Below are 11,381 nucleotides of genomic sequence, written 5' to 3' on the forward strand. Positions count from 1 at the left end.
AAGAAAGAAAGAAAGAAAGAAAGAAAGAAAGAAAGAAAGAAAGAAAGAAAGAAAGAAAGAAAGAAAAATCTAAACCTGAAAGAAAACAGTGGGGTGTTGTTATTTGTTGTTTGTTTGTTTGTTTAAAGAGAAACACCCCAGGGCTGGAGAGAAATGGCCCAGAAATTAAGAGCACTCACTGCTCTTGCAGTGGACCCTATTTGGGCTCCCAGCATCCTCACGGTGGTGCACTGTCACCTGTAAGTTCAGTTCTAGAGGATTCAATGCCTTCTTCTGACCTCCGAAAACACTAAGCTTGCATGAGGTACACAGATATATATGCCCTTCACACACTCAAAAGCATAAAATAGATTTAAAAAAATCAATAACAACATACCCAACAAACACAGAGTAGCGTCTTCCTAATTTTCACATATGGACTGTTGTGGGGATACATTGTTATCCTTGAGAGGTTTGTATTGATATACTTGCTTTTGTAGTACTGGGGATTGAACACAGGGCCTCATGGGAGCTGGGCAAGCATTGCATCACTGAGACCCATGTCAAGCCCTCCCAGAAACAGATCTCTTAAGTAAGCAAATATACCAGCATATAACATTTGCTCCTCTTTAAGTTAACATTTTTTAATATTTTGCTGTTTTTAACATTCAATCACTCATTCAATCACTGTATATGCATGGAGGTAGGGAGGTATATGCAGCCATAGCTCACATGTGGAGGCCAGGAGACAACTTTCTGCAATCAGTTTTTTCCACCGTGCAGGTTCTGAGGATCAAACTCAGGTTGTCAGGTTTGGTGGCAAGCGCCTTTACAAGACGAGCCATCTCACCAATCCTTTAGTGTGTGTGTGTGTGTGTGTGTGTGTGTGTGTGTGTGTGTGGCCTTGAAATTGCTATATAGCTGAGGGTATTCTTAAATCACTGATCCTCCTGCCTCTCAAGTATTGGGATTACAGGCATGCACTGCCCATATCAAAAAGTCTTGCTTTTAGAAATATACCAAAATTGTCCTGTGTGCTGAGGAGCCCTTTACTCTCAACACTCAGGAGTCAGAGGCAGACAGATCTCTGTGAGTTCCAGGCCAGAGAAGACTGATCACATCTAAAATCTCTAACAACTATTGTCCTGCCCATATTCACAGTTCTAACCAAATCTATGATACTAGTAAAATAAAACAGTGAAATAAATCTGGTTGCAGATCCGATGCTGTCCCACAGTCCTGCACCTGCAGTGACCTGTCTATATCAAGGTGCCGGTCCAGAACTAAGTACTTTTGGTATGGAAATATCTGATGTGCTCTATAAGGTATGGAAATACCTGATGTGCTCTATAAGGTATGGAAATACCTGATGTGCTCTATAAGGTATGGAAATATCTGATGTGCTCTATAAGGTATGGAAATATCTGATGTGCTCTATAAGGTATGGAAATATCTGATGTGNCTGATGTGCTCTATAAGGTATGGAAATATCTGATGTGCTCTATAAGGTATGGAAATATCTGATGTGCTCTATAAGGTATGGAAATATCTGATGTGCTATATAAGCAGATTGGATCAAAGCAGTAAAATACCTACTTTGCTGTAATGAGCTTTTCAAAATGAAGAGGAGCAGCAGGAGGAAGAGGAGGAGGGGGAAGAGGAGGAGGAGTGGCAGTGGTGGCTGGTGAGATAGTTCAGCAGCTAAAGTGCATGCTGTGCATGCCTGAAGACCTGAATTTGATCCCCAGAACCCACAGTGAAAGGAGAGAACTTACTCCCGAGAGGTGTCCTCTGAACTCCACACGTCACACACACACACACACACACACACACACACACACACACATATACAGTAATAATCAACACAACTAAAAATAATAATAAAGCTATTATTCGGACATGGCGAGTCAGGCATGAATTCTAGTTCTAAGGGAACGGAGCCGGGAGTTTCGCAAGTTCAAGGTCATCCTCGGTTACAGGGTAAATTCATGGTCCATCTGGACTACAGGAGACTTTTATCTCAAGAAAACAAAGTTGAATTAAAATATAGAGACTAAAGCTAAGCATGGTGGTGCATACCTGTAATGGAACCTACTCAGGAGTCAGAAGCCAATGGGTCAAGAGTTCAAAGCCAAGGGCTGGAGAGATGGCTTAATGGTTAAGACTGGCTGCTCTTCCAGAGGAATAGGCTTCAGTTCCCAACACCCACATGGTGGCTCACAATGACCTAATACTCAATTTCCAGGGGTGTCCTTTTGTGGCCTCCACAAGCTGCATGCATTTTTACACACACACACACACACACACACACACACAGAGAGAGAGAGAAAGAGAGAGAGAGAGAGAGAGAGAGAGAGAGAGAGAGAGAGAGAGGCGCAAAACATCCATACACATAAAATAAAAATAAGAATTTTAAAAAGTGAACTCAAGGCAAACAGACGTTGGATCCAAAGTTGAACCTGATCTTACACACACACAAAGGTTCTTTTCGTAAAATAATAGGTCTATGATCCCAAAGAAGCGTCAGGTGACCACTAATTCCCTTATTCACATGGGAGGTTTCTCCTGCATCCAATAATACAGATTTTTCTTTCAACTCTCTTTCTTCAAAGAATGTTTATAAGCCCTGCAAAATCCTATGAAAACTGAAGGATTATTCTGTGCTTTAACTCTTAGCTACAACAACATCTCGAACTATAAATACCTGAATGCCTTTTGACAGAAATGTCACCTTCATTTCCATTAAACAGCATTTGTAAGAAAACATACCAGTGTAGGGTTACCGAGATGTTTCTTCTTAAGGCTTGGTTATCATTACAACTTATGCTTCCCTTGTAGTCAGCTATGCAAATTAATGTAATTAATGCTATAGGTTTCACATCATGAATATTCATAAGTGCAATGTCCCTAGAACTGTCATCCCTGTAATGGCTATGCACTGAGTTTTTAGCATTTAGGCTAGAGGAAAATATTCAGGTCTGAGACAATCACCTATTGTGAGCAAAGGGGCCAAGGGAAAAGGCATTTCTCCCTTAAGGTTGGGACCCAATACGGTTAATAAGTCAGCTTGATAAGGTTAACCCGATAAGGGTACGGCTGATAGTTAATGAGGCTAATTAAGTGGTTTTCACCGCAGAATGAAGTTGAGATCCTTAAATGCTTTTAACTGGCTCCCTCGGGAATTTGAGATTTCATTTGAACCGAGGTTTGTTATTTATTTATTTATCCATTTATTTATTTGTGTTAAACGTAGGATGGGATTGTGTCAGTTAACGAACTGAGCCTACACCGAGCTGCTTCATATAGCACGTCAACCCAGTGGGGAGAAAGCGCCTGCCAACAACACATAACAATTTTGGAGAACAAGAATATCTGATGTCGATTTTCCATTAAGCATCTGAGAACAGCAAAGCTGGGTTCTACTTGATCTGTGTGTGCTTAGAGGAGCAAGGCAGAGCTAGGGAAGCCACTCTGAGCCACACCTATGGCTTTCCAGGCCCCACTGTTAGCTTTTCAAAATAAGATTAAAACCCCAAACTATGACAGTACAGAAGGACCAAGTGGGTACAGAGAAAAAGATACAAACTTTATTTTCTTATTTCTATACATAAAACAATGTATGCATATTTTCCTCCCAATATGCAGGAGTTCAGATGCATTAAAGACTGCAGTATCTTCTGATCTAAAACATTTAATGAGATAAACGACTTGTAAATAAATAATAGCTTCCATAGAAACCTGATTTCCTCCTTTTAGAGAACAGGTTTCACTTTTGTGAAGCTAACCAGTAAACTGTAATGTTGTCCTCCATGTACTCATGAATCCAAGATCAATGGTGGTTCAAGAGACTACAAACTACACAGAGAGACAAAGTCCCCCCAGGCTAAGGAACAGCTTTTGTGTGTGTGTGTGTGTGTGTGTGTGTGTGTGTGTGTGTGTGTGTGAAAGAAAGATGCAGTCATCCTGGCTGGGAATGTTAAGGCAGAGCACACTGTGAGCAAATGGCCTAGAGCTTTAATATACTCTCTCACAGAAACACAACACATAGCTATATGCCTGAGAAGGTTCATAACAGATCATTTACCTCATACAGCTGAAAAAGTAAACGTGGGGGGCTGGCGAGATGGCTCAGCAGGTAAGAGCACTGACTGCCCTTCCAAAGGTCATGAATTCAAATTCCAGCAACCACATGGTGGCTCACAAACCACCCGTAATGAGATCTGACACCCTCTCCTGGTGCATCTGAAGGCAGCTACAGTGTATTTATTTACAATAATAAATAAATCTTTGGGCCAGAGCTAGCAGAGGTGCTAAATTCAATTTCCAACAACTATATGAAGGCTCACAACCATCTGTACAGGTACAGTGTACTCATATACATAAAATAAATGAATGTCTTTAAAAAAAAGAAAAGAAAAAGTAAACGTGGGACACCCAGAAAGAAAAAAATAAGGAGGATAGTTTGCCCATACTCATAGAGGGATAACCTGGGCTTAACCTCCAAACTGGCACAAGCATTAAAAATGTGCAAAGCTTTTTCTCTACAGCCCTTTGTTAACTTTCACCTAACTTGGTTTCTTCAAGTTACAACTTCCCTTTGGGGAAGTGTGAACAAGCTTAGTCAGTACAATGCTTGGCTGGCATGAACCCTGGGTTCAGTCCCTAGCACTCATAAAACAGGGGTAGAAGTACATAGCTGTAACCCCAGCACTCAGGAGATGGAAGCAGAAGGATCCGAGTTCAAAACCAACCTTTGCTACAAAGTGAGTTCAGGGTTAGTAGTGGTGGGGCAGGGTTCATTTTGTTTGAGCTGCAAATACAGCTTGGGGTAGAGCACTTTGCTGGTTTGTAGGAAGCTGGGATTCAACCCTAAGAACTCAAAGGAAATCTCCAATCTCTCTCTTTCCCTCAGCCTTTCTATTCCCACTTCAGCAGCTGGACACAGTCCAGGATGCCCATCATCCCAGCACCAGGAGGCTAAGGACAGTGCTCAGCCCGAGGCCTGCCTGCACTGCTCAGAAGAACCCTATTTCAAACCAAGAGTCCTCATTTCCTCTGACTCTTTTCCACATTTCTCTTTCCTTATTTCCATTCAGAGATACTATGTTATGTAATCCATGTCAACCTCAAATGTGCTGTGTAGCCAAGGCTGGCTCTTGCCTGATTCCCCCATCCACCACGCATGAAGATTACAGACACTTTGTTGCCATACCCCACACAGTTACATTGTCTAGATGGGTATAGTCAAGCACACCACGTTTTCATCCCAGCACCTGGGAGGCTGAGGCAGGAGGACTGTGAGTCAAAGGCCAGCCTGTACAACATAACAGGACCCTGTCACAAGCAGGAAAAAAAATCATTTTTTTCACCATACATCATATTCATTCATGCCTTGCTCCTCTCAGTAAATGTCTGGAGTTTTTCCACTGTTTAATGCTAATGCAAGCATTCTTGGACATCTGCTTTTAAATTGTATTTACTGTTTGTAGGGATCTGAATAGAAATGACTCATGTATTTGAATGTTTGGCCTGTAGAGTGTGTCACTATTAGGAGATGTGGTTTGACTGGAGTAGGTATGACTTTGTTGAAGGAAGTGTGTCACTATGGGGGCGGGCTTTGAGGTCTTATATGCTCAAGCCATGCCCAGTGTGGCATGAGAATCCAAATGGAGAACTCACAGCTTCTTCTCCAGCACCATGTCTAACTGTATGTCTCCATGATTCCCTCCATGATAATGATGAAGTAAACCTCTGAAACTAAGCCAGCTCCAATTAAATGCTTTCCTTTATAGGAATTATGGTGACCACGGTGTATCTTCACAGCAATAGAAACCTTAACTAAGACACCGGTGGTGGTGGTGGTGGTGGTGGTGGTGGTGGCGGTGTGATGTTTGGGTGCACATGCACCCCTCTCTTACATGTAGATGTCAGAGAACTACTTAGTCAGACTTTCTTTCCACTTTTAAGTGGGGCCTGGGGACCGAACTCGGGTTGTCAGCTTTGACAGTAGGTGCTTTGTACCCGCTGAGCTATCTCCCACACTCGCACTCACTATCAGTAAAGACTACACTCAGGAGAATGATAAAGATGTGTGTGTCTCTCTTCAACAGTAGGCAAAACTAAGACACTTAGCTGAAGTTGTTGTTATTGCGTGAGGTCATGTGGAGGCCAGAGGTTGGCATCAGGTGTCCTTCTCTACGGGTTTCTACCTTACCTTACCATCTGAGAGGGTCTTTCCTAAACCTACAGCTTGTAGTCTGAGCTAAGCTAGCTGGGGGGAGCGGGGAGACAGGAGGATCCTGATATCTGAACATCTCTGTGTTCCATTTGGAGCTTGGCATTGCCACTACATAGGCAAGCCATCCTGTCTAAAGAAAAGTCACTCCTGTAATTGTATCACCTTCTTAGCAGTGAGTCACAGATCTGGCCTCTGGAAAACTGCGAGAAGCAAGAATGGTGAGCAAGGGGGAAATGAGCATCAGACACGGGGGCCAGAGAGGAAATGAGGACTCTTGGTTTGAAATAGGGTCCTGCTGAGCAGCCAGCCCATCCTCGGGCTGGGCACCATTCTCCTTAGCCTCCTGGTGCTGGGATGATGGGCATGCTGGACTCTGTCCAGCTGCTGAAGTGGAATTTTATTTTTTAAAGAGAATTTTAAAATTTTAACTAAATTCATTTGTAGAAGTCAGAGTACATGAGTTGGGACTTTTAATTTCATTAATGTGAATGGCTTTTTTGTTGTTTATTTTTTTTATGGTGTGCGTGTGCGTGTGCGTGTGCGTGTGTGTGTGTGTGTGTGTGTGTACATGCCACCATGCAAATCCAGAGGCCACAGGACATCTTCCAGGAATCAGTTCTGTCCTTCTACTAAGTGAGTTCTAAGAATCAAACTCAGGGATCAAACTTAGCTGTGCCCCTTTAATACAGTTCTTCATGTTGTAGTAACCCCCAACCGTAAAATTATTTTTATTGCTCCTCCAGAGCCGTAATTTAGCTACTGCTATGAATCATAGTATAAATACCTGTGTCTTCCAATGGTCTTGCGGGGGTGGGGGAGTGTCAATACTCCAACAAGGCCATGTTTAAACAGATACAGAGCGGCTTGTCTATGTTAGTGACAATAGCGATGATTGTTCAGATACCAGGATCCTCCTGTCTCCCTCCATCCTCAGCCCCCAGCCAGCCTAGCTTAGACTATAAGCTCTAGGGTTAGGAAAGACCCTCTCTCAGATGGTAAGGAGGAGAATGACAAGGCTCCCACGGGTTGAGAGCCGCTGCTCAAGAGAATCCTGACGAACACACTAAGCCACCTTGCTGACACTTACTTATTTGGAAGAACCTAATTTATTTTTGTGATGTCTGTGAATCAGGGTCTCACAAACATTATACAAACATTCTACCACTGAGTCTTCCCCAGCCCCAGTAACAGATATGAACAACATCTCCAAAGACAGATAAAATAGAGACATAACATTGCACAATATCTTTCCACAATTAAGTTTTTCAAAACTCAAAAGTGATTTTTATAAATGTACAGTACAAAATACAAAGTTCAATTTGGTAAGAAATCATTAAATATTTCAATGTCTTCAGTGTCTTGAGGATTTGTTTGTTTGTTTGTTTGGTTGGTTGGTTTTTTTGAGACAGGGTTTCTCTGTGTAGCCCTGGCTGTCCTGGAACTCACTCTATAGACAAGGCTGGCCGCGAACTCAGAAATTCACCTGCCTCTGCCTCCTAAGTGCTGGGATTAAAGGCTTACACTACCACTGCCTGGTTTGAGGTTTTTTTTTTAAAAGACTTATTTATTTATTATATGTAAGTACACTGTAGCTGTCTTCAGACACTCCAGAAGAGGGCACCAGATCTCATTACGGATGGTTGTGAGCCACTATGTGGTTGCTGGGATTTGAACTCAGGACATTTTGAAGAGCAGTCAGTGCTCTTAACCACTGAGCCATCTCTCCAGCCAGTTGCTTGAGTTTTTAGGAAAAAACAAAAACAAAAACAAACAAACAAACAAACAATAAAACCACCAAATTTGAATATACCCACTTATTTTTAAGGAGTAAGAACTTACAATAGAAATAAACTTTGAGGCTAGCCTGGACTACATGATTATCCTGATTCAAATAACAAAACAATCAAAAAGAAGAGAGAGAGAGAGAGAGAGAGAGAGAGAGAGAGGGAGAGAGAGAAAAGAGAGAAACTTTGGTAACAGAAAGCAAACAAATTGGGCAAGGGGAAACCAAAAAGCTAACCCGCTGTGCACAACAGAAAGCAATCATCCTCCATGCGTAGACAGAGCATGGTGAGAGGTGAAGGGGCCAAAGGGCTCTTTTGCATTTTTCCTTTGCTTCAACTGAGTAAAATATTCTTATTTATTATTAAGGTGGAACTGGAAATCCTAACTGATTTCAGAAAGCAATTCTATGGAGCTCAAGCAGAAGAAATACCTCCTAGCAGACCTTTCCAAATGGTTGGTTGGTTGGGTTTTTTTTTTTGGAATCACAATCTTATCATGTAGCTCAGGCTGGCCTTGAACTCATGGCCATCTTTCTGCCTCGACTTCCTGAGTGCTAGGTTGCCGGTGCTCATCACCATACTGGCTGAGGGCTTTGATTTCTCACTCACCTGACTGACAAAGGAAGAGCACCAGCAAGCTCACCCACGGCCGCTCACCAAGAAGTCCCATGAGGAAAGGCAGAGACGTGCGCGTTAGCAGGCTGCCCCTTATGCCCCACTGGTCCCTGTCCTCCGTTCTCCACTTTCTCTCCCCATCTCCCACAAAACCTCATAACGAACAATGAGAAAGAGAGGTGCTTCAAGGCCAACCCCAATGGGACATCAGGAGGAAGAGGCCAGCTCCCCGAAACCTCAAACCCCACAAGGCCCTGTGATCCTCTGCCACATGTCCAGGTTTCCACTTAAAACAAGGCTTCTTTTTTTTTTTTTTTTTAAATGGTTCCATTCAGTCTTGGAGGTCATCTCATGGGTCTGGCTTTTTCTACTGAGAACATTTAGAAAATCCAAAATGGAGCTGTATTATAAGACATGGGCCTCATTTTTATTATAGCTAACATTAAAGGAAAACAAATTTTCTGTCTGGTTCACTAATCAGATACGTTTTCTTTTTCCATCTTGTAATCTGTTAGGCACAATCACACTGATAGATTGTTTCAACTGTGAAGTGCTTTGTACTTAAAAGAAAAAAATATATCAGCTTAACCACCCAGAGTGGCCTGAACACTATCTCTAAGGATGCTTTAGGCAAATGACTGCTAAGAAGGTCACGCCCACAAGCTTTAGGACTCTCACTTTCCTCATCTTAACAAGCTAGAAGATTGAAACTCAAAACCTAGTCATCACATTGCATCAGCTTGTGAGGGTACGGGAGATAATGTGGTAAACAGAACCTCAGAGCTAAGGTCTCTAGGGTCTTTAATATTTTGTTTTGTTTTGGTTTGTTTTTTGATGATTTCTTCTTATTTTTATGCACATTGGTGTTTTGTTTACATGTATGTCTGTGTGAGGGTGTGCGATGCCCTGGAACTGGAGCTACAGACAGTTGTAAGCTGCCATATGTGGAGAACTGAACCAGGATCCTCTGGTAGAGCAGCCAGGGCTCTTAACCTCCGAGCGATCTCTCCGAGCTATCACCCCCTCCCCCCAGCGCCCCCATTTCAGCATTTTTGACGGTGAACAGAGTCACGGGCTGCTCATACCTGCCTCTGAAGCTCTGCCAGGTTGTGAGGTAAGGCTCCCTCAGCCAGCGGAGCTATTCTCTCGATGTCTGCCAGAGTCAAGCGCCTTAAGGAAGAAAGGTGGCAAAGAGAATTGTTAGACATTGACAAACCCCTCAGGTGGAGCACACCTTTCTCCCCCAACCATTGAAGAGTCCTATTTAAAGGAGCCACTGCCTTATTCAGGCTTTATGACCATTTCAGTGATAAAAGACAATAAACCTTCAGATCTTATTTACAACAAAAGCAAGAGCCTCCTGAAAAATCCCTGAGGAGGGAATGGACCTAATGGAATTCCAGCATTAGACTCAAACAGTGAACAAGCAATTCACATCAAAGCCAAGCTCCACATTCCCTTTCCAGAAGGCAGAAGTCCCCAGTGTCCCACAAGCAAGGTGAGAAACCAGGAGAAAGACAGCTGCCTTCAAGAGAAGGCTCAAAGGGAGGAAGAAAGAGTCTTTCTCTCTCTCTCTCTCTCTCTCTCTCTCTCTCTCTCTCTCTCTCTTTCTCTCTTTTTCTTTCTTTCTTTCTCTTTCTTCTTTATAGTATTCTTCTTCAAAGCCCTTGAGTTTTGAATCATGTGAACACTGCACTATGGACATCAAAACTGACTTAAAAATAAGTACATTCCGTGAGCCAGATAAAAGGTTACTTTAGATGTAGCTTCAAGAAGGACTTTAAAAAACCATGTATTCACGTGAAGGAGGCTCACAGCATTTGTCTAAAAGTGTGAATTTTAGATGGTTGAGACATAGCCTGGTAGTTTGTGTCAACCACCCAACGCTGGTGCACAAGGCAGCTGAAAGACTACATATCATTGATCCAGCAGTGCACCATACGGCGTGAAGGCAAGAAGACACATATGCATATCCAACTTCTGTAGGCCTCAGAGACCTAAAAATTATTTTTTAATTACGTGTATTTGTATGTATGCACCGGTGACGGTATGTGCTTGTAAGTGCAGGTGACCTCTGGAGCCACCAGAGAGTGTTGATCCTCTGAAGCTGCAGCTCCAAGCAGGTATGCACCACCCAATGTGGATGCTGGGATCAAACCTGAGTCCTCTGCAAAAGGAGCAAGTGTCCGGAATTGCAGATCCATCTCTTCAGTCCCAGTATATCCGATATTATTATTTAAAGAACGACCACAGGTGACTGGAAGCAACAACCACCCAGGTTTTTAAACAGACCGAAATTCACCTCTTTAGCCCCATCCACTGGGCGCTTGTGCTTGAGGGTTCTGCAATCATTTGCATATCTCTGCATATCTTTGCATGTTAAATGCCTCCTATATACTTTTGTGTTTTTAACTTGTAACAAAGGCATAAACATCTGAGCTTGTCTCTGGGGGAAGCATGATGATGTATTAGGCATATCTTAAGAAAGGAATATTCTCCAACACAAATTGGGTACACACTATTCAGAAAAACAACCTTTTATGGTGATCAAAAAGGATACAATGTTCTTCCATGTACCTCAGCCTATTTAAATGAATTTACAAACTTAACTAAGTTTCTATAAATCTCCTTAAATTCAGACCACCGGAAAAGCCTGTATTAAGTCCATCTTTTCCCTCTCTTCAACTCTCTGCTTCTCATTTTGCACCTTCTCCCCTCTTCATTCTCACCCTGAACCCCTTCTCTCATCTCTCTCTCTCTCTCTC

The 11,381-nt window shown here is 42.6% G+C and overlaps 1 protein-coding gene across 1 annotated transcript in view; it reads right to left on the reverse strand.

Annotated features, from left to right (window-relative positions):
• Window positions 1-11,381, reverse strand: part of Slc25a12 (solute carrier family 25 member 12) — a 92,678-nt gene that overhangs the window by 24,198 nt on the left and 57,099 nt on the right. The window contains 4 exon segments of the mRNA XM_021193123.2: window positions 279-294; window positions 1,000-1,026; window positions 3,447-3,488; window positions 9,702-9,786. Coding sequence (XP_021048782.1) covers window positions 279-294; window positions 1,000-1,026; window positions 3,447-3,488; window positions 9,702-9,786 — 170 coding nt within the window.

Source organism: Mus pahari, chromosome 3 (genome assembly GCF_900095145.1).
Source record: "Mus pahari chromosome 3, PAHARI_EIJ_v1.1, whole genome shotgun sequence".
NCBI lineage: Eukaryota > Metazoa > Chordata > Mammalia > Rodentia > Muridae > Mus > Mus pahari.